The sequence below is a fragment of the Alligator mississippiensis genome, chromosome 14 (assembly GCF_030867095.1).
Source record: "Alligator mississippiensis isolate rAllMis1 chromosome 14, rAllMis1, whole genome shotgun sequence".
Classification (NCBI taxonomy): Eukaryota; Metazoa; Chordata; order Crocodylia; family Alligatoridae; genus Alligator; species Alligator mississippiensis.
In genome coordinates, this window is record NC_081837.1 from 28,413,534 (window position 1) to 28,440,884 (window position 27,351).

The 27,351-nt window shown below is 48.6% G+C and overlaps 1 protein-coding gene across 1 annotated transcript in view; it reads left to right on the forward strand.

Annotated features, from left to right (window-relative positions):
- RNF43 (ring finger protein 43) overlaps positions 1 to 26,213 on the forward strand; it is a 75,626-nt gene extending 49,413 nt beyond the window's left edge. The window contains exons 3-9 of the mRNA XM_006267924.4: positions 2,963 to 3,037; positions 4,887 to 5,018; positions 5,346 to 5,447; positions 9,207 to 9,362; positions 10,619 to 10,721; positions 11,215 to 12,735; positions 22,090 to 26,213. Of these exons, the coding sequence (XP_006267986.3) occupies positions 2,963 to 3,037; positions 4,887 to 5,018; positions 5,346 to 5,447; positions 9,207 to 9,362; positions 10,619 to 10,721; positions 11,215 to 12,735; positions 22,090 to 22,133 (2,133 nt within the window). The 3' untranslated portion in view covers positions 22,134 to 26,213. The remainder of the gene's footprint in view (positions 1 to 2,962; positions 3,038 to 4,886; positions 5,019 to 5,345; positions 5,448 to 9,206; positions 9,363 to 10,618; positions 10,722 to 11,214; positions 12,736 to 22,089) is intronic.
- Positions 26,214 to 27,351: the final 1,138 nt, after the last annotated feature.

Here is a 27,351-nt window from a genome sequence, read left to right on the forward strand (position 1 = left end):
GCTATGACGGAGGCAGGAAATCACATTCCAAGCATGGGGGCCTTGGTCCTGCATGGATGCCACCCACAATGGGCACAGACCGGAGAGGTCTGTCTGTGTCATACTCTGGCAGCACCTTGTCCTGCCAATTAAGTCCTACTGAATTGTGCCGTTGGACCACCCACCAGGATTTGTTTGTTGGGGGGTGCACGCATACATGTGTGTATGACCTGCCTCCGCCCTCCCGCTGTGCGAGTTCTCCCTGCCCCCGAAGGGGGTGTCTGATTCATGTGCCCCCGTTCTGTGGGGTGAGGCAGAGCCAGGCCCTTCTTCCCTAACTCGTGATTGATTGGTAGAGCATTTGTCTGGAATGGCTCTTGGTTTTCGCCAAGGCTCAGAGCCACACTGCTTCAAGCTTGTTGCAGGCACAGCCTCTGGCTTTGCAAGAAGCCAAAACTCTCCTACTGTGCTTTGAAATACAGCCAGGAGAAATCTAGGGCAGGGTCCTGGCCAGGAGCCAGAGCCAATCAGCTGCATGGGTGGCAGACAGGTGAACAGCAGAGGGAGGATGGCAGGGAGGGGAGGAGACTGTTTAAGGTAGACCAGGGGGTGGGGAGGAGGGGGAGAGATTACACATTTCTGGCAAGGCTGAGGGACAGCTTGCACGGTGGGGTTTTTCCATTCGTGGCACGTGACAAACACATAAATTCCCTATGTCTATAGGGACACTGGGGCAGGCCCTGGTGAGGAAGTTACTTGGGGAGGGTGAAGGGCATGAGATCTTGCCACATGCTACCAAGGTGAATTACAGTTCCCTCCACAACCGTGCACTGGGCAAAATGGAAGCCAAAGCAGCCTTAAGAGCCCAGGGGAAATAGTTCCCCCCCAACCTTAGAGCAGCAGGGCTGTTCAGAAAGGTGGGAGGACCAGTTACCCTATTTGGGCTGGGCCTGGTACACTGAGACACAGACCTTGAGCTCCCTGTCAGAGCAGAGGAAGGATCAGAGCCAGATGTGGCAGAAACGACATGAGGAGAACAAAACTGATGTCTGCCTGCAGGGCCTTGCCTCCTGCCCAAGGGAGTACAGGCCAAGGCAGCCTGGGGCAGAGAGCAACTCAGCAGAACTGGCCACCTGACCAGGACCAGGTGCACATGTTATGCAAGCCAGCAGCCTCCGCTGCAGCCCTGCCCCACAACCAACCAGTCTCCTGCACCACAGTGCCCCCAACCAGTAACTGGTGTGTGCTCTGGTCCAGTCCCGCTCAGGGTAACCCCCTGCATTGCCTTCCAGGCCTAGAAGGGAACCTTTTTATTCTTGGAGCCCTTGCTGACACGGGTTGAGGAATGCCAAATAAACTGTCCTTGCAGCCCCAGTAATCTGGCCTTTTGGCCTGTTTGTGATTTGATGGGCATTGAATTTGGACACGATTTCAAGCTCTGAATGGCCTGAGAGGATAAGAGACTTTCCCAAGGCCAAAAAAAGTCGGTGGCAGAGCAGAAACCTGAACACTTATCTCCTATTGGCTAAACTAGGCCTCTAACTCCTAGACCGTCCTTCTTTCTGGGCTGTGTCTTGTCTCTTTGGAAGCCACAACCTGCCCCACTGACCTTTTTTATTTACCATGGCCCTGTGTACAGTCAAATTTCCCTTGGGTTTTACATGATAAATGAGTTTTCTTTAGGGAGGGTGGAGCAATTGAATTCAAACTATGTCACTCTCTCTGCATCATGGGAGCTCTCAAGACAAAACCCCAGCTCAGTGCTGGGGTGCATGGCTACAGGCCACTTAAAGAAAGACAATTCTAGGTGCATCCATGATATGCCTTAGCATGCAGAAAAAGGAACATAGTAGGGTGGGTGGGTTTGTTTGCAGATGTGGGTTTGTGCAAACATTGGCACATGCATGTGCAGATGCATGAGTATTCCTGTATATGTTTATGTCCAGAAGTCTGTAAGGGGATGTTTTATATGTGTGCATGTGTGGATATGTGTGAGTAATCAGGGTTGGCTCTGTCTGAGCATGTATGTGCAGGAAGAGGGTGTTTCTTTATGCATGGCACATGGGTATTGCACATGGGTATTGTACATGCCTCTGGTAACTGTGAGCATTCATAGGTGTTTGTGTTTGTCTGTATGTAATGGGAAGTGAATAGCCCAGCATGTATTTAAGATGCAAGGCTATTTGTATACATTGAAACAAAATTATGAGTGGGCACAGAAACCTAGGAAACAGCAGGTGCTGGATGTAGGTAACATCCTGAGTTTAATATGTGGGCTCTCATGTCCTAGGGCTCATATGGTAAGATCTAGAAAAATCTTCTAAAATAGCAGCGTCAAGCATGGTTTTCAGGCTGGATCCAGCCCACAGAATTGGGTCATCCAGCCACAGAGCTTCACTTCGCCAGACAATTCACCTCCAGGTCCAGCTCACAGTGGTCCTTTCTGTGGCTCCTAAAGCCGCTGTACTGGCACAGCTAGCAGCCAGGGGCTTAAAACCACCACAGCCCTCACCCACCATAAATTTCTGGTTTCTCATTACCATTCAGCATTCAGATCCACAGTGGGTCAGCAAGTAGGGGTGGGGTTAACCCCCATGGGCCAGGTGTACTGAGACAGCAGTTTTGGCAACCATGGCAAGAACTGCCATGGTCCAGATCCTTCCCACCAGCTCCTTTGAGTTTGACACCACAGATAGAAAATGTTACAGCCCTGCATCGAGCCTGGCACTTGTGGCAGAGGTGTAGCAGAGCTTTTGCAGATGCCTACTTTTGATATGAAGTCTCCAGGGAACAGTCTCCCCAAGGAAGCTACTTCAGTTGTTCTCTGTGTGGCTGTTTAAATATTTCCAGCTGGGCTGGGCTGGGCTGCTTTCAGTGCCCAGAGCCTGGATCTGCCTTTGCCTGCTAGCACGCAGAGCCCTGTAGGCCACTGTGTGCATTATGAAGCATTCACTCAAGTTTCTGGTCTGTTTTTTTTGGACAGGCAAAGCTGGCAGGGGAACGGGGAGCTCGTGCCATCCTCTTTGACATCACGGATGATAAAACTGCTGCTGATCAGGTACAGACACCACAGATGGCATCACTTCAACTCCAGTGCTCTTGTCCTGTCCTAATACACATGCAGCTTAGCACCACACTCCCCATTCTTCACACCAGCCAGCAGCAGCAGCAGGCCTGGAGGCAGCCTGATACAGACACAGGGGCCTGGAGGCAGCCTGATACAGGCTGGCTCCAACGTTCCTTTACTCCATGTAGCAACACAGAGTGAGAACCCAGTTCTCACACGGACTTACCCCTGGGGGTGGGCAGATCTCACTGCATGTGTGAAGTGGCAATTATGCACATAATATCTACATTTTGCACCCAGACTAGCTTCTGCTGAAGATCCCCCTTTGCAGCCCTGCAAAGACAGGTGCATTTTTCAGTTTTCAGACCTGAGAGGAATCACAGAGATCATCAAAACTTGTGCAGAACTGACAGCATGACTTTATACTAAGGTGAAAAGGAACATCTGGTCCTTAGAGACAAATGGGGAAACATCTGGACTGCAGTGAGAAGCATGGGATGAGGAGGAACATGCGGTAATTAGAGGAGGCAAGTGGTTGGTAAGGAAGCACATAGAGCAGTTTGTTCCATATAGAGAGGTGGAGGGGGCAAGCAGGGTAGAAGGATGCAGGACAGGGTGGTCTCAGGAAGGACTGCTGCACTTCAGAATAAATCCAGGTGCGCTTCCAGTTCCTGGCTGGGTGAAAGAGAGCTCAGGGCTCCACAATTCTGTTCTTGGCTGTGATCAGCTGTGCTTTCGTTATCCATTGCCTACTCTTAGCACCTTGAGCTCTGGGGCAGAATAATGGGGATAGAACAAAGCCAGTTGTAGACCTGGTAGACTAGTTGCTGTTGTTGAGTGAATAGATGGCTCCAGGGGTCAAAAGATTACCCTCTAGATTTAGACAGTTTTATGGGGGAAGGCAGTTAAATTATTAATTAATGTATTCATTATGCAGTGCTAACACTGAACAGGGCACTTTACAAGCAAGTAACAGTACAAGGACAAAGTCCCAATGGCAAAGGGCTGACAGCTACATGGCTTAGGACATAGTAACATACACAGGGCATGCCTGCCCCATCTCCCACCACGCACCTCCCTCCACTCCTGCTGTGCAGGAGAAAAATGGCAACAAAACTACTGTTGGAGGGGCTCTGGTCTGAGCATGTGCCAGTAAATGCACCAAAGCCTGAGAACAGCATAAAGCATGCTCTGGGTACCCTCCAAATAGTAGTATGGCATTTTTTGGCATCAGTGGGTAGAGCAGGCATGGTGGGCCCTCTAGCATGTTTAGGGTGGTATAGATGTGCCTACAGTGATCTCAGCAGGCATCTTGGGAGTTTTGTGATTATTTTTATAGCAAAAACCATTAGGTATTATTATTCTCTGAGGGTAGGCCTAAGGGTTTGGAGGAGGGTTTGAAAGAGAGAGTGTGTAAGAGAGGGAGCACACACTGGATGAAGGAGCAAGATGTGAGAGACAGGGACATGAAGGAGTAGTTATCCCTGCAAGGGAGCCATGTGAATATAAAAGGTGAGCACTGAACATGTGTGGGGGCGTTGAAGAACAAATGAGCAACTTCCACCTGACACAAAGCCTGAAGGATAAGGACACTTAACAGACAGGTGGAGTTCTGGGTAGCAGCTAAGTACTGGTGTTAGGGATGACAGTGCTGTTCGGGGCAGCCCCATGGCACATCAGAATTACAGAGACAGTGGTGCTCATCACTGGCATCAGTCCTGTGACCTACTGGGTCACTGTCCAAATTGCTAGGCCTCCATGGAGGATGATAAATCTCCATGTGCTTTCATATCTCAGGGCCTACTCTGGGCATCTCACCACCATGCTTGTTTCTTTGCAGCTGAGGAAGCCCAGGGGCCTCAGTCAGCCTGTGGTTCTGATCTGGGGTCATGACGCTGAACTACTGATGGGCGTTGTGAACAAGAACAGAGAGGCCCATGTGAAGATAGAGGTCAAGGAGCCACCAGCTTGGGTGAGTGATGCATCACATCTACCTTCTCCTCTTCACCCTGTGCCGACCATGGCATCCTTAAGAGGGCAATTGCCCAGCACTGGGAGTGTCATGCTGAGCTTTACTTCCTTGAGATGGAAGCTCTGGTCCTCTGTGAGAGCCAGATAGAGACTTTCTTCCCCAGCTGTGTGTCTCAGACTGTATGTGACCATAAGAGTTGTGCTGGCCAAAGTCTCCTCCTATGTATGGAGCATAACAGTTAAGAGGAGGTCAGGAACACCCTGGCTCAATATCATTCCCATCAGGTGCTGACCCAGGGTTACTGATTTTTCTACCTTTCTCTAACAGCCGGACTATGATGTGTGGATCCTCCTCACCGTGGTGAGCACTGTCATTGTCATCGTTTTGATTTTTGTCATTCGCACCAAGTGTCATTTCAACAGGACTCAGGTAAGAATCGTCTTGGGGAATCAAAACATGTGGAGACAGCTCAGATTCATGTCACTCCACAAGCAAAGGCCTGTTGCCCACACAAAGCCTAAGCGAAGGTAGAGGGAGATTGGAAGTAGGTATGTCATTGAGAAACAGCAGACCTGCATATACAGGGCAGGTACCTTGAACCAAGCAGTGCAGCAGTGTAAGCTGAGCAGCTTTGGTTCCTGTAGCATGAGCAATCCAGTCCTGGGATTTGAGGAGTGGTCAGTGCCCCAGACTTTGCTGTACCTGTGCCTTGTGGCACCTTCTCACAGATCCCAACACAGCACCTCAAGGCAGTTGCCAATGCACACAAGTGCCATGTTGGCAAAGTCCCCTGCTTTGCCCATCTCACAAATATTAACCAATGCCCTGTCAGTGAATCCATTGGTTTATGCCGGGATTGGAGATTAACATGCTTCAGAGTTTTTTGATGAAAGCCAATTACATATAAAGGCCTTTCAAAGTCAGAAGTATTCCAAAATTTAGAAACATTGTTTTTTCCTTTTCTACAGAATGACAGGGTCATCACTTGACAGCCCATTTGTGATAACCTTAGTGATAAAGAGGCCCAGAAGAGACAACAACTGGGGATGCCCAACTTGGGATGTCCAAAAAGGGCCTGAATTCTAAAAAATGCTGAACAGACACCTCTGGAGCCAAGCCCTTTTTGTAAATGTCTTGAGCTGTGCATCCAGCATCACTAATCTCCTTTGAAAATCTTGGCCATGATCGTTAACCCTATGAAAATACCTAAATCCCACCCCCAAAATCAAGCAGACCAAGAAAAACAATGAACCTTGTGCACCCTTGACCCTAAAAACAAACACTTCTATAGGTTTAACAGAACCAGTTTTTCCTGACCCAACAAAATGATGTGATTGCCTGTCTCCTATGGAAATAAATATAAACAAGCATGCTGGGAGGTCAGTACCTATGAAAAAGTTCCTAGAAAATCAGAAAAATAGGGCTGGAAGGGACCTCCATAGGTCATCTAGTCCAACCCCCTGCCTGAGGCAGGATCATCCCTATCCAAACTATCCTATACAACTTCATAATCTAAACTCTGTAAAACTACCGTCAACCCTAACACAATTTAACGTATATGACACAACAACCATAACCTGCCACAGGTAAAGCAGGGGAACCACAGCAGCCAATGTCTTGTTTCTATAAAAGGTTGTTAATATACATTTGAGAGGACCCAGGTAGAAGGCCACATCCCACACTGCAGAGGAAGGCAAAAAACCCTACAGTCCATACCAGTCTGACCATAGGATAAAACTCCTTCCTGACCCCAAATATGGCAGTTGGTCTGACCCTGAGCAGAGAGACAAGGCCCTCTAGCCGGGAACCTCGGGCTTTAAGTCCCAGCAGGAGCACTGACATACCTCACCCAGAATCCCCAGCCTTGGCTGAAGCCAACACCCAATGCCTCTGAGGAAAAACACCCTAACACATGTAGCAGAAAGGGCAGGGATGGGGCAACCAGCAAAACCCAGAAGCATGGGAAATACTCACACTAGAACAGAGACATAGTTATGCCATAGTTACCAGTGGCTGTCCAACCTCTTTTTGAACACCTCCAGGGATGGAAAGTCTGCAGCTTCCCTAGACAGTCTATTCTGCCTCACTATTCTAACAGTAAAGAAAAAAATTTCTTAGCTAAGGCCCAAATATTTGGGATTATTGTAGCATTACTGAAGGGGGAGAACTAGCTGTGTCTATAGTTGAAGTCACTAAGCACTGTGTTTCCAGTGGCTTAAAATTTGGAAAATTGTAACTTTCAGACAGAAATGCCCCAGCATGGGCTCAGCAGGTTGGGTTTCTTGTGAGTTAAGATAAACTGGTACAGCTGTTTCTAAGAATACTATTTCACTATTGTTTCTTTGACCAGTTCAAGAGCATCTCTGGTTTTCATCATAAACCTGAAATTTAGCAGGGAGATGGTCCCAATGCTGTTGTCCAGGGTGAAATCATTTGGCTCCATTATAACCCTGTTAAAGTCCCCATTTACACATGGTCAGTAAGACTTTCCCCTTCATTATCATCACTTCCATAGCCTTGCTCTTGCAGCAGGTAATATCTTCCCCCCATGTTTATAATCAAGTTTGCTGATGAGATGCTTACAGACCTGGGGGTAGATTGCAAGATCATCCTCTTTGCCTAAGTGCCTTTCAAGGGACAGGTCCTAGGCTGGCATATCTGTAAAGCAGGATTTGCACTCCCAGGTCTTCACCAAGCAGTTTGAGATATCATTCTGTTCTAACAACCAACAAAAGAAATCAGGAGTCCTGCTCCCTAGTATATGACTGTTATCTAGGAAAAGCGGATGCACCCACAGCCTAAGTAAGCGTGCTGTACCCAGTGTGTGCAGTAACAACTCACTGACTGCATCTACATGAGACGCTGACTACGCAATAGTGTCGTGTGGCATAACCCATGACGTGACACTACCATTCAGTAATCTTGGGGCTACTGCGCAGTCAGCGTCATGAAAACGCTGTTTGTTGGCGCTAAAAAAAGCTGTTCATTGGCACTACTGCACAGTAACTTGAGTTACTGTGCAGTCATTTAGTAGTTGTTTAAACAGTCAGTGTCTCATGTAGATGCAACCACTGCTGCTTTCAGCTAACAGAGTGACTTCTTTAACTCAAGTGTAAAGGGTGGTGCTGGCTATTTGATGCTTTGAACTGGGAAGTCTGGTTTTTAAATCCTCCTGATGACCCACACAGGAGATCATGACAGTTTTAGATGATGAAATTCCTATGCTTCTCCAGTTTTCTAAAAAAAATACACCTAGAAGCAAGCTGGTGATCAGTCATACCTAGTGTTGGTGCAGGCCTTACTTGTATTCTGTTGTTTCAATTGCCCTTTCTAATTACTGGAATGTGGCTTACTATACAGTGTGCTCACCTGCAGGTTTCAAGGCCCTCTGGACCTTGTCACATGGGACTCTTAGTAAGTGTTTTCTTTAGATCATACTAAGCATTCCTGTGACATATTAAAAGTTAGACCCTGTTCTGAGCAGCCACACAGTAATGTTTACTACGATGTCTAACACCATTATGTGCAGTTAACTGATTGTTGGTCCCAGCCCTGGCACAGCACTGGAGTCTTGAACTGGTTGTGGTGCAGTGGCAGGGCTGGGACTAAAAATGAGGAAGCTGTGCTCGTATTATCTCTGTGGCGCGGGCTATCAATAGCTGAATAGTATCTGGCTATATGCCACGTGTGAAAAGTCCTAATTTTTCTATGATATGATCACACTTAGCATCTGTTTTACCATTTGAACACAGATGCTCACTTTTCAAGTGCAGTTAATACCTCATAAGTGTAACATGTGATATGAACCTCTGTCTTAGTTATGCAACTGAGTCCAAGAGAGGTGAAAACTTGAGTTTTCAGTTTCTTATTCTGGGTACCCAAACAAAGACACCAGTACTGCACCTCAAATTAGCAGACACTTTTGGAGGATTAGCCCTGGATCACACATAGAATCAGGACTAGATGCCAAATCTGAAGGCCAGTGATGCTCTGCTTTGGCAGTTAGACCATGATGCCTCTGGTTGTCTTTCATTCCTGTTACTGCCAGGTGCATTGCTTACATTTTGGAGGTTGAAGTCTCATGGGTCCAGTCTGAAGACTAATGGGTTACATGGCACAATAGGACACATCCAGCATCTGCTCACTCTTGCCATTTGTTCAGTTTCAGTCTCTCTTCCTTCCTTCCAGGATTCCTTGCAGCAGCAGACCATGCAGGCGATCAGCCAGCTAGCCACGCGTACATATCCAGTCCGGTGCCGACGGGCCCCTCTGTGGGATTCGGCAAGCAGCTGCAGCTCAGCCCCAGTGTGTGCTATCTGTCTGGAGGAGTTCAGTGAGGGTCAGGTAAGATCAGAACTCACCCCACGACCTGCTGGAGCAGCTGTGAGAACACACTGGCTTGGCCAGTCATGGTTCTACACTGTCTGGGCACGTGTGGCTGTTTGAAGGAGCCTGCTCAGCTGCACAGTCCCCTCTGGCACTAGCAAAAGGGGTATGTGCTCCAGGGGGCAAAGGATCCCTTGGACCTGTTCCTTGTAGCCAGCCCAGCTATTGCACAACTTTCAAAAGAAAGGAGCCCTGCAAAGCTGTCAGTTCTTTGGCTGTTTGAGCATCTAGGAACCATATGGGACATCCAAGAGTGCATCTCCCCAGGATCCCTGAATCAAGTTCAGCCCTGCTTCTCAGGACCAAATCTGGCCCCTTTGGGAACACCTACACATACGCTTTAATGTACGGTAAACTATTTTACTGGCTGCATCTACATGAGATGCAAGTACTAAATGAATGCGCAGTAACAACTTGCAGTCAGCATTTCGTGTAGATGTGGCCACTGCACATTGAAGCATCACATAAAAAGCTGTGATATTATGCTAATGTGCAGTAAAATAATCTATTGCGCATTAAGCATCAGTAAAAAAGTATGCAAATGCACTACTGTGCATTAGCGCAGCCTAATGCTTGTTAATTTAGTACCTTGCCTTAGAGGTACTACATTTAATGCACATTGGAAAGGGCACATTAATGCATGTATAGCTCCACCCTCTGCCATCTTCAGATTAAGATGAAGAAGCAGACTGCCATTGTGACTGTGGTGGGAAGCTAGCCCAGAGTGTGGCTCTGTTGCTCCAGAGCTGTGTCTTGCTCTGCCAGGTGGCACCAGGTCTCTTACTGGCAGCCAGCATAGGCCACAGTTTGCAGGTGCAATGGAATGAGTTGGTTTCCCCTGTAAAGCTCTCATAGTTTGTGGTGCTGAGCCAGCAGAGGCTCTCCAGGGGGCTCCTAAAAGTGGAAGCTGCTGCAAGCATCCCTCTAGAGACCCACAGAATGTGCTTCCCAGTTGGAACCCCAGAGGTGGGGCACTGCAAAGGAACCTGCATCCCTCAGAGAGTGGGCCAGAGGGCTGGTGACATGGGCTCCTGTGAGGGGAAAGCCAGTTTATGGTTTAACACAGTACCAGAAACACTATAGTGCTATTGCTCAATAACTTGGGAAGTACCCTGGGTGCAAGGCTGGGACTGATCCCAGGAACAGAAAGACACATCTTTCAACCCATGTCTAGGCCCAGAACTTGCCTAGTTCACTCCCTAACCTCTCTCTAGGAGCTGCGCATCATTTCCTGTTCCCATGAGTTCCACCGAGAGTGTGTCGACCCCTGGCTGCAGCAGCACCACACCTGTCCACTCTGCATGTTCAACATCCTCGGTAGGACTCTATAGGGGCAGGAGGCCAGCAGAAGCATGCTACCCAGGAAAAGGGATTCCCAGCATGAAAGGAGATGGGTGGAGAGGGTGTGAGGAGTGTATGTGGCAGTGTGTGTGTGTGTGTGTACCTGGGAGAGTTTGCGTGCATGAGGACACACTGCGAGAGATACAGTGGGTGTGAACCAGCATCAGCAGCAGTGCATACCTCCAGCTCATGCACAGGTTAGCATCTGGGCATCAGAGAAGGGCTGCTGGGCACTGGCTGAGAGCAGTGGGAATGTGTTACCAGATGCTGCGGTGACTAAGGAAACCAGGACTGAGAATACTTCCCAAGCACTGAGTGAGGGGTGCAGGGCAGCAGGGAGGATTTGCCAGGCCCTGGGTTTGAGGGGTGGAACAGTTGAGAGACTTCCAGGTGTTGCAGGAAACCAGGCGCTGGGAGGCAGGTGTGCTGAGAGAACACTTTGAGTATGTGCCCCTTCTCTCCTTGCTAGACAGGAACCCGCTTGCTCAGCCCATGCATTCCAGCCAGAACCCCCGGGACCTGGAGCTTGGACAGCGCCTCCACCTCTTCCGGCAGCATCCAGGACGTACCCTTTATCACTTCCCACAGGTCTATGCCCAGAGCCCCAGAAGCTTTTCTTCACAGCTTTCCCATGGCAGCCCCTTTTTCCATTCCCCAGAGCTCTCCCAGCTGGATTTTAACACCGTGCACTACATGCCATACAGGCCAGCAGGCCCCATGCCCACATGCAGCCATCAGCCCCCACTGGCCCAAAGTCTTCTCATCCAGCAGCACCGCAAGCCTCCAGCATGTGGGCAGACACCGTCTTCTCACAGGACTTGTCCCCTTCAGCACCAGTCCTCTTGTCTGGGGCTCAGGACTCCCCTCACACCAAAGCAGCACCATGCTACTGCTCTTCGTTGGGGGGCCAGTCACGGGAGGCATCAAAACAGCAGTGGCTCAGGAGAGAGCTACCTCACTGAGCACAGTGGCTATCTGGCAGATGGTCCAGGCAGTGACTCCAGCTCGGGGCCCTGTCATGGTTCCTCCAGTGACTCTATGTTGAACTGCACAGATGTCAGCCTCCAGGGCATCCATGGCAGCTGTTCTACCTTCCGCAGCTCCCTGAGCAGTGACTATGACCCTTTAGTGTATTGCAGCTCTGAAGGACCGACCACTGACCATGGCCAGGACCAGCCACAGCCTCCAAGAGAGCCAAGGCCGAGGTCGTTGGACTTTATAGTGACTGGCAGTGCTGCCCTGGCCCAGCCTCAGATACTTAGCCATATCCATTATCACCACCACAGACACCATCACTACAGGAAGGACCTGGAATGTCCATCTGGGAGACCAGGCCAGGACTCTGGCCAGCGCAAGTCCAGATATTCTGGGGCCAAAATGGGTTTGCAGAGTGCTCAGATACAAAAAAAGGCTGAGAAAGTTCGTCACTGCCCACAGCATCTTGAAAGCATCTCTTTACCTCAGGATGCACCTCTTTCAGGACAGCCTTCCTGTCTGCAGCAAAGACATAACCCCTCAAAAACCCCTTCCTTGTCTGCAGACCAGTCTGACTTCAGCAAGGTAGCTGTCAGACCAGTTGGAGCAGCTGGTTCATTGCCTTTCCAGCTGTCCCAGAAATACAGCTTACAAAGTCGTCATCACAGAAGGAAAAAGAAGTGCCACCTGGAGCCTTCCCTGGCTCACCTGCCAGAGGACTCAGACATGCACAAAGCCTGTAATGTTCACATTCACTGTGGTCAACCCTCTGGTTATAGCTGCTCCCAAGAAGTTCAGCCACTCATGTCAAGTGCTCCTTTGCCCTATTCCTCAGGCTCTCAGGTGGTTTGGAAGTGCCTAGTCCCACACTCAAACTCAGAACCCCAGCAGCAGAGACAAGGACTATCAGAACAGGAGAGCAAGCCCATATTTCCAGGTGATTTCTCAGGGACAGGCACAACAGAAGACAACACAGGTCTCTACCTTCACTGCCAAACTCTGCAACACAATCAGGGTAAGTCCGTTACTTCTGCGGTTAGTTAACCTCCGAATGGTAAACTGGAGTAATGTACGGAAACACTTGTGTGTACCATAATGCACCAGGTATTGCTCCCAAACCACTGACAACAACTGAAACTAGGTGCGTTTCAAAGCTTCAGCATCATTCATCCAGCTGTGATTCATAAGTCTCCTCTGTTTTACAAATCTGACAGAAGTACCTGAGCTTTTGGAAACTGAAACCAAAAAAATTCAAATTAGAAAGAAGGTTCATATTTTTAAATAGGAGGATATTTGAGCTTAGAACAGACTGCCAAGGGAAGGGCTGCAGCCTCCATTTCTTGATTTCTTTAGATAAAGACTTGGCATCCCACTTTCCAACTACAGCTAGACACAATTTATGTTTTTCAGTTGCTTTAGTCAAACATGAATTAGTGGGTTTAATTCAGGGGAGATTGTGATGTTTTCTAGAGGTCAAACTACATGCACTAATGGTCCATCTGGCTTGAATACATTCCTCTTACCTACCTCTTATGTACCTTGAACACGTTTTTAACCTAACCATTCTGTGTTGGGGTTTCTTTCTGGAGTCTCCCTGCTGACGCTGCCCAATGCCCACTTGGTATATGTTAGTCATTCCATTATTTGAGGTGGTACCAATACAGAAAGACTGAAATTTTCCAAGGGGCCTCAGCAGGGCCTGTGTGCCTCACTCTCATAGACACCTATGAAGCTCCCAGTTCTATAGTCCAGTGTTATACACCTGATAGTTATGCTGCGTGTCCTGCTCTTGGACTGTTATCCTCCTTGGACTGTGGATTCTTCTCATCCCTCCTGGCTTTCATTCCTAACTCTGAAACTGACTCAGAGTATGGCCTTGGGCAAGTCATTTGTTTTTAGGGGGCAAGTAAGGATTCTGGTATTTAACTCTAGATGCTCACATTATGAAATGCTGCCTTAAACTGTCTAGTTCTCAGTTTGCCCATCTGTGAAGTGGCAACAATAATAGCTTCCTTCTTATTGCAAAATGACAGGTCTCCACACAGATAGGGACCACATCAGCCTCCCAGCTTCTGCCTCTTTGGGCAGGAGAGCAATACCCAAACACAAACAGCAGCAGCTTTCTGTGGTTCTTCTAGAATTTCAGGCAATTTAGCAAGTATTCAGGTGCCTGATGATGCAAGGTAGGGCTTAAGGCGATTCTGTGCTTCTGTCAGTAACCGTGAGCTGATACCATAGCCCCTGCCTTCTTTTTTGGTCCCTTAGCTTAACTGGACAGATGCACATTTTTAATCTGCTTTACCCCAGCAAAGCCCAGTCACTCTTTTGTTCTTTTCTTGGCTTCCCTAATTGGTCAATGGCTTGCTGAGCTGTAAACAACACCCAGCTCTTTCACCAGAGCTATAGCCCTTGTCTGGCTTCCAAAAGGGAGATCTTTGTACACACAGGCTGAAGCTATATTGGCCTTTTTATGAAATCAGTGGGCACATCTACATGTGGGCTTTAATGCCCAATAGACTATTATACTGTGCATTAAAGATTCACATAAAAAAACCATGACAGTACACTAATGTGGAGTAAAATAGTCTACTGCACATAAAGTGTCACTAAAAAATGTGTGCAAATGCACTGCTGCACCTTGTGTGCATCCTAATGCTCATTAATTTAGTACCTCAAGGCGTCTTTACATATGCTCCAGGTGTAAGGGAGGGTGCTTTAATTAGAGCCTCTTTGAGAGCCGCTCTAATTAAAGTGCCTGAAGCATCTCATGTATCAGTACCCCTGCACTTCAAAATGGTGACTGGGGTGCTTTATCTAGAGTTAATCAAACGTGCTTTAGATAAAGCACCCCCTACCACCATTCTGAAGTGCAGGGACACGGATACATGAGATGCAGAGGCTCGCAGGAGCACGGCCCTCCAGCAGATTCAGTTAATCGAGTCTGCTCCGACACGCTGGAATTAGTGTCTGAGTAGCCTCCGCAGTCATATACAGCCGCCTTCACACTGGAGGTACTAAATTTAATGTGCATTAATGTGATCCATTCCAGAATGCTGAAAGAAAGACAAATGAAATAGCCATTCCTGTAGCATGGCTCCTCAGTGGAGCTGTAAATTTGGAAATAATATCCTTGGATGGGAGAACAGTAAATATGTGCTGATGTCAAAAGAAAGTGGGGGGAAAATGAACCAGGCAATTACAGGCATGTTTCTTAACTTAATTAATTTTGCAAGATTTTAGAACAGATATTGAAGGACAGAGTAATCCAGGATATGGAGGTAATCAGAAAACTGCATATAATGCAACAAATATCCAGATTGTAGCCGTATTGGTCTAGAGGCAAAAAGGAATTGGAACTTGTGGCAGAGGTGACATTTTTTATTAACTAGACAAGTTGAAATATTTTTGCAAATTATGTCTTATTTGCAAGCTTTTGGGCACAGGCAGCCTTCTTCAGGCATAGCAGAGAAGAAAGATTGTAAAAGTTCTCCTAGATATGAATTTTCATTTCTATTTCACAGGAGAGCTGAGATGTGGTAAAATCTCCTGCTTGGAATAGTTCCCTTTGTGCAGATTAGGTACAGAGAAGTTGGAACCGTCTTTAACTCAAAGTTGTCTGGTGGCAAGCAGGATGTAGAATCATATTTCACAGATGAGTGGGAAGATGGAAGTCTCTTCTGGGCAGGAATGTTCTTTGAGGATATAATGCAACATGGTTTTATCCAAGTAAAGTTGTGACAGACCAATTTAATAGCCTATGATGAGATAACCAACATAGGTAAGTAGCAGGCAGGGTAGATTTGCATCTTATAGAATAACCAAATGAGAATGTACCACAAGCTTTTGAGAGATTAAGCTCACTTCATCAGATACTGTGAAAGGATATGCAAAAAGTAGAGTACAAGAAGGAGGAAGCAATTAGAATACAAAAGACAAGGGAGAGGAAAAAGACAAGCATTAAACACATAGGAACAAAGGAATCACCAAAGCTAACCCATGTGATGAGATAAGAATCCATGTTCAAACCATACTTAACACAACCCAATCTATGGATGATTTAATGTTCTGCAGTTTCCCATTAAAATCTGTTTTAAGATTGCTGTCTGAGAACAGCCACCCTCAGGTCAGCAATGCAATGTCCAGGGAGGTTAAACTGTTGTGCCATAGGCTTGGACAAGGACAGCAGGGTCCTTCTCATTGTCACCTACAACTGCTGGCTTGAACACCTTAAACATATCATTAATGACCTCCAACCCCTCCGGGAAAAAGGATGATAGTCTCAAAATAGCCATGGGAGACACACTGGTACTAGCTTACAAGACAGCACCCCAACTTCAAACAGCATCTCTCAAGCAACAGGCTACCTAAATCCCAGTTTCACCAAGGCACTAGGCCTTGCAATAGATGCAAATGCCTTCTGTACCCCCGTGTTAGACCACATCATCACAGGACCAAATAACACGGATTATAACATCTGAAGTTCATTCACTTTACTACAATATGGGGTCTCCAGGGATGGCCGTGATGCTCTTGGGCTCCACGACTGTCAGCTCCACCCTGCAGGCGCCTTGTAATCTTTCCTGCCACGTCTTGTTGGTAAGTCATAAGTAGGGAGGCAGCCCACAAGTTTCTGTACAGCCGCAGTCCTCTTGAACCTCACCAAAACTCTGTGGGCTCTGGGACCCTTTGCTGGATCCCACTTCATGTCAGTACCTCACAGGACACCTTAAGCCTTATGGGCCAAGTGTGTGGCTCCAAAGCCTGTTCTTTATCACACCCCATGCCTCAAGGATGGTATATGAATATTGTTCCCTCTGTTGGAGTCTCAGCCTACTCAGTTTCCTTCCCTGTTACATAGCTAGACCTTCTGGCCTAGACCCACTGTGTTAGGCCTGGCTTGGAGGCACTAGCTTTGATCAATCTCCTCTCGTTGCTGGGCTCTCCAGCCCCTGCAGCTGCACCCCTCTGGCACTGGGACTTTACACAATTGTGTGCCCCCCTCTGGGTACTAATGAGCAGGGATCCTGGTTTTCTGTGATTAAAAATGGCAAATTCTCTGGTTAAAAACCCAAAATCCATGATAAAAATTAAAGGCCTCCCAAAGCCCCTCCCAGTGCTGCCGGTGCCCTGCACCCCCTGCCCCCAGCCTCAACAGCCCTCCTGATGCCTCTGGCAACAGCCCCCCAGACTGGACCCACAGACACTGACACCCACCCCAGCAGGTAAAGTGTGTGTGGGGGGAAGATCAAGAAGTGTGGGGTGGGGGGGGGGAAATTGTGCCCTTGTGCCCACTCCCAGGAGCAAGGCTGGGGGGGGTGAGGGCAGGGTGCCACTCTGTCGGCCACACACATCCTGGCCAGCCTGACAGGAGGTTTGCACACAGAGGCCGCCACTGCACTTGTGCCACTGCACCCTGCGCTACTATCCCACAGCCACCTGAATGGTTTTGTGGACAAGTGGCGCAGGGCACAGCAGCAGCGCGGTGGCAGCCACCATGTGTGGGCCACATATGTGCCACCTGGCCAAAGGGTGAATCAGGGGGCTTGCATGCAGCAGCATGCCCCACAACTGGCTGCACAGCTCTGCGGCGGTGTGGGGTGGTGGCAGCTGCATGGGGGGGGTGGCTTTGTGGGTAAGCGCTGCCACCGCGGAGCTATGCCCTTCGCTCCTGGATCCTAGAGGTAAGTGGGGCTTGGGGGCTGTGGGGCAGGGCTGGGGAAGATGGTTGGGGGATGAGGGAGCAGGGGGTGCTGCTAGGCCCAGGCGGCACATCGCAGCTGGGAGCAGGGCCAGGGGGCAAGGGCAGGGGTACCCCTCTGCAAGGGGCTTTGCAGGCAAGTGATATGGGGGGCAGTGTGGTGGTGCCCACGATGTGCAGGCCACACATGCTGCCCAGCTGGCTGCCCAGGGCAGGGAGGGAGGCTGGCATGTGGCCAGAGCACAGCTCTGCAGCCAATGCTGCAGCCATGGTGAGGGATGGGGGCGTGGGGGCGGGGCTGGGGCTTGCACTCAGTGGCCGCTGCCACCTATTTGGAGGGCTGTGATGGTGGAGACGGCTGCTGCCTCCAAAACGTCCCACTGCCGCCACAGAGCTGTGTCTGGAGCCGTGTGGCTGGCAGCAGCGGCATAGCACAGGGTGGTGGTGGCCAGGCAACATGCAGCCATTCCCAGCCCCACCACTGCACTGCTGTTGCCAGCTGCACAGCTCCGAGCATGGCTCCACAGTGGCAGCAGGAGGTTGTGGAGGCAGCAGCCGTCACCGCTGGCATGGGAAGCCGCTGCCACTTGCCTGTGGGGCTGCCAGTGCCAGCGGCGACGGCTGCTGTGTACAAAACCTCCTGCTGCTGCCACTGCGGAGCTGTGCTTGGGTGCCAGGCAACAGCGGCAGCGTGGTGGTGGCTGGGCAGCACGCAGCCATTCCCAGCCCCACCACCACGCTGCACCACTGCCGCCGGCCACACAGCTCCAAGCATGGCTCCGCGGCAGCAGCAGGGGCTTTGTACGCAGCGGCCATCACCGCTGAAGTGGGCAGCCCCACAGGAAAGCGGCAGCGGCCGCCTGTGCCAGCGGTGACTGCCACTGCCTCCACAACCTCCCACTGCCACTGTGGAGCTGTGCTCAGAACTGTGTGGCTGGTGGCAGCGACGCAGTGTAGGGTGGTGGTGGTGGCTGCTGCATGCCACCCTGCCACCACCACACTGCCACTTCCACCCAGTGGCCAGCTGCGCAGCTGCAGACACGGCTCCGCGGTGGCAGCAGGAGGTTTTGGAGGCAGCAGCCATCATGGCCCTCCAAGTGGCAGCAGCCACTGTGTGCAAGCCCCAGCACCCCCTCCCCATGCCCCCATCCCTTGCTGTGGCTGCAGCATTGGCCACGGAGCTGTTCCCCGGCCACATGCCAGCCTCCCTCCCTGCCCTGGGCAACCAGCCAGGCAGCATGCGTGTGGCCTGCACATGGAGGCACCACCACACTGCGCCTCACATCGCTTTTCCACAGAGCCCCTTGCAGAGGGGCACCCCTGCCCTCACCCCCTGCTCCCAGCTGCAATGTGCTGCCTGGGGCTGGCAGCACCCCCCCAACCATCTTTCCCAACCCTGCCCCACAGCCCCACTTGCCTCCATGCTCCAGGGGCGAAGGGCGAGCCTGAGCCCAGCCTTGGCTGCCTCAGAGGCTCAGGCTCTGCCCTCCCCTGCTCTGGCCAGGGCTCAGGGTTTCCCACCCTTTTTGCAAGTGGCTCTTGCAGGCTGGTGTTGTGCCAGGCTGCAAGAGCTCTTTGCAAGAGCAGAGAGCCTACAGATTTCTCCACTAAGAAGAGAAATCTGCATTTTCTCTGATAAAAAACAGGGAATCCGTGGTTTTCTCTAGTTTTCCGTGGGAAATAAAAAACCCCAGATCCCTACCAATGAGGCCTCCACCTCCCTTTACAGCAGGGGCGGGCAATTATTTTGGGCAGAGGGCTGCTTACTAGAGTTTTGGCAAGCTATTGAGGGCCGCATGGCAGGCAGCCCAGGGCAGATAAGTATTAGTTTTCTAAATTTTTTAGGGGCCCTGCGGGCCAGATAGAATGGCCTGGCAGGCCATATCCGGCTCCCGGGCCACATTTTGCCCACCCCGGCCTTATAGCCTCATCCCTCACTGGTGCAAATGACAACATAAACATAAGCCCCTGGGCTATAACTTAACAATAATGATAGAGAGCACACTATCCCCTTTAGGAAGTCAACTTCTCCCCTACTATTGTGTACCTGCTAGCCCTGGGTACCTTATTTGCTTCTGGAGCCCTGTTAGTCTTGCAGGCAGCAGATCAGGCAACCAAACATCACTAGGTAGCTCTTTCACACAGACTCACCTTCCCCTAGCTGCTGCCAGAGAACTAACTCCTAGCAGCCCAGCCCTGGGGCTTATATGTGCCTAGGGCCCTGCCTCCTTCCGGTCAGGTGACCGTGTGCAGGTGTCAGCTAATTCCCTCATCAGCCTGCTGCCCAGGCAATCTGCAGCTGTGCAGCTCTGCCTAGCTCCCAGGGCTCTCTGGGTAGGCTGCTTCTGCCCTCAAAGGAGCAGACATGCCTTAGTGCCCTGTGACACTTGCAACTCCATCACCTGCTTACAGTGCCCCTTTGCTGTCTACATTGGACAGACCAGATGATCCCTACTTTACAGAATGAATGAACATCGCTCTGATATTAGCTGCACGTCCTTTTGCAGCATCTGATGAAGTGAGCTTCGACTCATGGAAGTTTGTGCTGTATATCTGTATCTACTCTGGTTAGTTTACAAAGTGCAAACCTACCTTGCCTTCTACTTGACTTTAGATTAGCACAGCTAACTACCTCTCTCTGTTCATAGATAAGGGGAATGCAGCAGATCTAATCTATACAGAGTTAAACGATGCATTTGATGCTGTCCCCCATAGAAAATTATTAGCTAAACTAAAGAAGATGGGGATTGATACTATAATCATAAAGGGGGGTGATGGGTTTGCAAAAAGGGAAACCCTTTTAGTAATTTATCATAGTGGAGCCAAACCTTTTTGCCCGGTGGGCTGGATGGACGATGTTCAGGCTCTCTGTGGGCTGGATACAGCTGATGGTCCCAGTCCAGCACAGGGTGGTCATGGCAGGGCTCCAGGTAGTGGCATGGAGGTGGACAGGGGGCATCCCATCTCCAACCTGGCCTTGTAGGGAGAGGGGCGGGAAGAGGGAGGGGGCATGGCCCAGCCCAAACAGGCCCCATGTGGGGAGGGGGCATGGCCAAGTCCAATTGAGTGGGGGTGGGTGGGGGTGGAGCATGACCTGGTCCCAACATGCTGCACAGGGCTTGGGAATTGAAATAGCTTTGACTTTGATACCAGGTTAAAAGCTGTATGTGCATGCAAGAAGCAGTTTATAGTGTACATGTGTTTTTGTCCCACAAAACCCAGGAAGAGTGACATGTATTCTAGTGTGCCATCTACTGGCACCTTTTGAGTTAACTATTTCCCTGTACACACAGAGCATTCCTATAACACTGCTTAAACTAAACTTCCCAAATGTCTTAGCTGCTTTTCCTTAATTAGATCTTATTTGGTTACTTTCTGCCCATATATCTAATTTGACTGGGTTCTGTTGTTAAGCATAAGTGCATTATTTGTAACTAGGGTAGATTTGCTGTGACCAGCTTACAAGTTTCTTTATTCATTCTCCACAAAGAATCAGACAGAGAGCTGTTTCCTTCTGATCTCAAGGACCTGGAGAGAAAAGCAAGTGTCATGGGCACTTGGGCATTTGCTTGTGGTGGGCTCATGTGGCCAGTGTATGAGCACCTGGTGGGGTTGAGTCTCCAGCAACACAGGAGAACCGTGCACATCTGACTGAGGTGCCAGACACCACAAAGGACTAGTGAATGTCTGAAGCAGTAGCCACAGGGTGTGTCTACACAAGATGCTAACTGCACAGTAGCCTCATAACACTGCGCAGTAGTGTGCTGCGCAAAAACCGTGCTAGGCTACTGCGCAGGTTAACGTCAGAAAAAACCTGTGTTGGCGCTACTGTGCATTGATCTAATACTTGGTTATCCAAGTACTAAACTTAATGCACAGTAACTACAGCACATTAATGAACATGTAGACACCCACGCCCACACTGAATAGTCTCTATGGAGCCCATAGGCTGGAATGTGCCTGTGTAAATCCCTTAGTGCCTGTGGATAATTCACTGAGGAATGGGATCTTGTCAATGGGTTGGGTTTTTTGCCTTGCTTTTGAGGAACACAGAGCTGCAGTTACTCTCAAACTCTACTTCTGAATGTGATTTGCCACCTCGGGGAACAACCTCCCATTTAGGTTGTCCCCAATAAGTTCTTCACATGCGCGCACACACCCATAACACACCCACACACACAAACCTTGTGGACTCTTGATTTACAATGGAGCCGATTCTGCTGTTTAGCCCAGCACATGGAAGGTGTTGCCAGAAGCATTATGTGACTACAAATTATTGTTATTTTCAATCACTAGTAATTAAAAAGGGCTGTACATATTTTTCTTTCAAGTTAGAAAAAAGGCCTGCAGCCTGTTGGTATTGCTGTGAAGCCAGGAAGGCGTCACACCCACAGTCCATGATTTTAGAAAGGTCTGAGTGAAAACAGGTGCTTAGAACAGCAGTTTGGTTTCTACCTTAACTCTAGCTTTGACTATTCATTAACTCAGAAGGTTAAACAGACTGTGAATATGGGGTCAGGAAGGGTTCCCTTAGGATATGTTGGCAGAACCTTGTGACTTTCACTGTATTATTTGCTGTTCCCTGTTTTGTGGCAGAATCAAGGACCCAGGGGAATCAGGACCCTAGTGGGCTAGGATTATTACCACTTACACTTTATTTTTTGACTGCAGGATCTGAAGAGGGGATCCAAGACATGTATGAACATTCAGTTTAATAACAGATGAACTCACTTGCCTACTACAGAGAGCTAGAGAAGACAAAGAGCTGCAGAACAGCAACAAGAAGTGGAATCCTTCAGGCTCAGTGGCGCACTGTCTGTTTCTCTAAGCAGGGAGCATCATTACCAGTCCCACCCTGCATGCCCCACGTTGATAAGCAAATTATGCTTATAACTTACATGGTACCTGGTCTTGGCCTCTGCCCTACACAATGCCAAATTTTTGTGATCACATAAAAACACCAGTCAATATTTCCATATCCCCTTTTTCTTCCAAGGCCTAGATAACACACACACATTCAAAAGCATGCTCTGTGCATGGACTTAGATGCTTAGAGCCGTATGTTCGGTGTGCATGAGCTGGAAAGCATTCCGGGTGGTATAAGCAGGAAGTGTTGCATGGCTACACCTCTGGATGGCTTAGAAGTTCAGCTAAATGTTTGGAAAATAGACAAACATGCAAGACCAAAGGCTGCAGAAATAATATGTAGCCAGGTAGCTCCTGTCTTCTGTATTTCCTCATTTAGGTCAAAGTCATACCAGCCTATTTCATTTAACTCCTTACACTCTTATTTCCCAAACATAAGCACAAACATAATTCTGTTCCATTTCTACACTATGGGAGCTCTCTGAGGTCCTTACCCTGCTTCAAGTCTAGTAGAAATTAAGGATCCTTTCCACTAAGCAACTCACTGCCCTTTAGCCTAGAGTCATCAGGTGACCTCCTATGCTTTGCCTGCACTAGGATCCTATTGAAGAAAGAGCAAGAAGGATCTGGAGGATGTGGGCAGCATTTTCACAAGTTGGAGGGCTAATCCTTTCACTGCTTCTCAGAATCTATCATCTCACCTGGGAATATGAACACAAATTTCTCATCCCTCCCACCTATTGCAAGAGTATGGGTTAAAAGTTAGCACTGTGACCACACCTGCCTAAATCAGGCATAATGCAGGTGTCAAAGCTAAGAAGCACCTGCCTTGAGAGTCACAGGAAAACCCATGAGGTGGCATGGCTCCTTCTCCCATTCTTCAGTATGGTAACCATCATCACCAAATGCCACAGTAAGAAGTACTTGGAAATTTCCTGTGAAGCCTCTGCAGCAGTAAATGCTGGGCAGAGCCCCACTTGCTAATACTGTTGTAGTTTTGTAGGTTTTGAAAAGCAGCCAGCTCATGCCCTTTTCCAGCCTATTTATAATGAAGACAGGAGGTCTGAGTTTTGTTTTGTTTTGTTTAATCCCTGTTTGTATTTTATTTTGGAGACAGCAGGAGTTTTTATTCCCCCAGTTTCATAATACAAGAACATTCCATGAACTATAAAGGTGAGAAATTTAAAACTGATCAAACAAAATACTTTTTCATAAAACATGGGATTAGCAGAACTCCTTGCCACAGAGTCATTCAGGCCAAGAGATTAGCCAGATTCAAAGAGGGGTTGGACAGGTATGTGGCAAACAGGAATATCCAGAGTTTACAGAGTTAATGCTCATGAGCTTTAGGAAAAGATGGTATATCTCCTGCCGTGGGGCTAAAGCCAATTTCCACCTATTAAAAATCAGGATGGGAGTCAGTGGGCACAGGGAGGCATTACCCCATCTACTACTATAGGGTTTTTAGTACCCTGCTGTGAAGTATCTGGTGTTGTTCACTGTCCAACACAGGACATTGGACTGTATAAGCTTTGGATCTAATCCAGTCCTCCCTGAGCTCATTCCTGGTTTTGATATAACATTTTTGCAGGGAAGGATGGGCATTCTCTGGGCAATTTACTGTGAACTCTTAACACTTCAGTCTTTAAGAAAGGCTTTTTCTCCCCCAGGTGTAAATTATTGAAATCAAGCAGCTGGTACTAAAACAAACAATATTGGTTAAAGCAAAACAAAGAAAGCAAAACAATTGTTTTTATTCTCTTGGCTTGTGTGAGGTTGTCACTCGCTCATTGTGCAGCTAGCCAGTGTTCCAGTCTGGAGAGGATCTGGATTTCTCAGGTCAAAGACGAGCAGGATTGCATTTTTTAGCCTCTCTCTCTCTCTTTTATGAATAACTAAGCAAGAGGAACAAGCTCATTTCCCCTTGTTTACAGGTCACTTTAAGTCTGAGGAGAAAGCAGGAGCCAGCCTAGATGCCCACAATTGTATTTCTACTGCATGTGAATTTTCTTTAAGGATCTTTAAATAACCCACCCATGAGCATCCCAGTCTCCTGAACTGACTTTGAAAAGCAGAAGGCCCTGAACACAAAGCTGCTCACAAATCCAGGGCATGATCCTGCAAAGTGCTGACTTCTAGATAAACACACTAAGCTCTCATAGATACCTCCAGGAGTCAGACTGCTTAAAGCTTCCCAGGCAGCACTTGAAAGAACAGGCCTCTAGTTTGCAGTTTTAAAGTATTTTTTTCCCAGTAACACTAAGAGGAGGAAGTTCCCTTGCTGCAAGCCCGAACTCAACAGAACATGCCCTCAGTGGTTAAGGACCCCTTCTGCTCTTACTGCAGTATTATGTGGGCTGTGAGGGACAGCTCCCACTTCTTAAGTATTTTCATTTTCCAGTCTTACGCTGCTGGTACTTTTCATTTATAAACCAAGACCCAAGGATCTCCCTGAGCACTGAGAGACAATCCAGGGGTTGTTTAGCTAGATTAGGAGTGTCCAGATGGGTTCTTAGAGGAGAAGGAGCTCTTTCTTACTAGAAGAAATATTCTGAGATATTTTAAATGGTAAGAGAAGTAGAGTTTGGTCTTCTAGGAAGGAGACCCATAGCTAAGAAATGCTCCCCATCCTAAGATATATGCTGAGCACTTGTGGCTTCCTTACTTCAGTGGTACTCACAGGTGCTCAGCACCTCTCAGAACCAGACTTTGAGGCCATTTATAAATGTGTTCAGGGGGAAGCGGGAGGGTGCTTTAATTAGCCCAGTTCCAAGAGCCATGCTAATTAAAAGCACCAGGAGTGTCACATGTATCAGCATCCATGTGCTGAACATTGGTGGCAGAGCGCTTTGAACTAAAGCTCGTTGAACGAGCTTTGATTTAAAGCACCCTGCTGTCATTTTTCAGCACGGATGCTGATACACATGATGCTGGAGTCTGCTGGAGCATGGAAATTACCATGTAGTCTGCTCCAGTGTGTTGTAATTACAGCATGTCAGAGTAGCCTCCCTGCATGTGTATATATGCCCTGTCTCCTATACTCTTCCAAAGCAGGGTTTCAGCCACACACATGGGGTACAGGGGTGCACGTCCCCCGAGACTGGCTGCCACTGACGTCAACACTGGCTTCTGCAGGCGGTCACCACTTGCCATGCCGATGCTGCCGCTGGCTTCTGCAGGCAGTCGCCATCCTGGTGCCACCGCCGCCAGCTTCTGCAGTTGGCTGCAGCTCGCCACACCAACACTGGCTTCTGCGGGCAATCATCACCCCACTGCCACCAGCTTCTGGGGGCAGTCACCACTTGCTGCCAATGCTGCCACCCACAAACTGTGCCCCGCCAGTCTCAGGAGGCACCAGTCACCCATGGCTTCAGCTTTCTTCCCTTGCACTACAACAGGGCTTCAGCTGGAAGTAGAAGTGAAAGCCAGAGCTTCCCAAAGGAGCATAATTCATTACCCAACCCTCAGTGGCCCCCAGAGGTGACAGAGAACAGAGCTTTAGCCTCTTCCCAGGACACCCAGCACCACTGGGAGGCAGCTAATGTGGGTGCAGGGCCCCAAACTGGAGTCCGTCAATCATGAACGCTGCTCTCTGCTCCCTCCTCTTGGAAAATTCAGATCCTTTTGAAATGTGAACATGGTTGCCATTTTTTTGCTGAGTCTGTTCTTTAGGCTCTTGGGGTTTGGAGGTAAATTACAAACCAAAAAAATAGGTTTTATATATATGCAAAACTGTGTATTTATGTCTGAGTTAGAAACAAAAAATGTGAATATCATGATGTGCTCAGAAACATATTTATTTACTAATATATTTATCCATATACCTGGTCTGCTCTTGTGTTTTTGTTCTGTATGAAGTCATCAGAGGCTTGTTTTAAAAAGGTGCCTCCTTCCAGTTCCACAGAAATAAATTATTTCGAATGACTTGATGTTGGCCTCTGGTGCTCATGAGAAAAAAGAATAAGGTTATGATTGGAATAAGTCCTTGCATCTATCCTTGGGTCCTCTGTGGATGAAAGCAGGAGCTGCAATCAAGTAGACTGGTTAGGCGTCACCACTTACTGAGTGACTTCCTGGAGCAAGAAGTATACTTGCCTACTTCGAGATTCAGATCTGGTTTAAATAACACTATATTAATTAACTAAAGGGAAGCTTCTGTGCGTAGTCCATTGTAACAGTGGCAGTTTGCACAGACCTCTAGGAAAATCAGGAAAGTGACATCCTGACTTTTACTCCCCACTGCTGGTCAGCCTGTGTCAGCAACAATATGCTGTTCCACAGGGCAGTGCTCACTCACCCTGGCTCAAAGGGATGCTCCAACAAGCAGACCTACTCCCAAAAAAGATCTAGCAGAAGGGTCTCCCCAATATCACCTGCCTCCTCCTCACTGCTCTGGTTCTTTAGTTGTGGCCTGGCTTTAGATATGCTTGCAACAGCCTGCTGCACTCCTCAATGTTTACTTTATGCTGCTTGACAGTGCTTTGAAACTAGCCGCATCTTCATACCAGATGGTTGATGCGAGGAAACAAAAAGAATTATGGAAATTATACGGTTTGCTCCCAGCTCTTCCAGTAGGTGTCCTATACTGCACCCAGCAAATAGTCCCAAAAGGCATGTTTGTGCAACAGTTCTTGTCAATCACTGGTGCGGATACACAAAAACCTACAAGTTTCAAGTGTAGACAAGCCTTGTGCAGCTATCATGCTATTTCCAGTTGCCTGTAATTTTACCCGCTTTGAACTGCTCGGCCTGGATTTTTCTGCCTGGGTCTCTGCCTGCGGCTGAATGATTTTGGAAACTGTCAGGAAAAAATATGAAAAATTACTTGTGTTAAAATGTTGTGTAGCTCAGGCATTGCAGCATCCTTTAGATGCCCGGTCGCCGGAAGAAACGAACCACCCCCAGCTACCTCCACACAGGGTCTTAAATGCCTATACTCTTCTTTTGGTGGCTGCATCTAACATGTTGGTGCCACTAAACCCCCACGCCTCGGCTCCTCCTATAGCGCACAGGCAAAGCCACCTATGCCTAGTTCCCTGAAAGATTTTCAAGCCAAGCATCGCACAG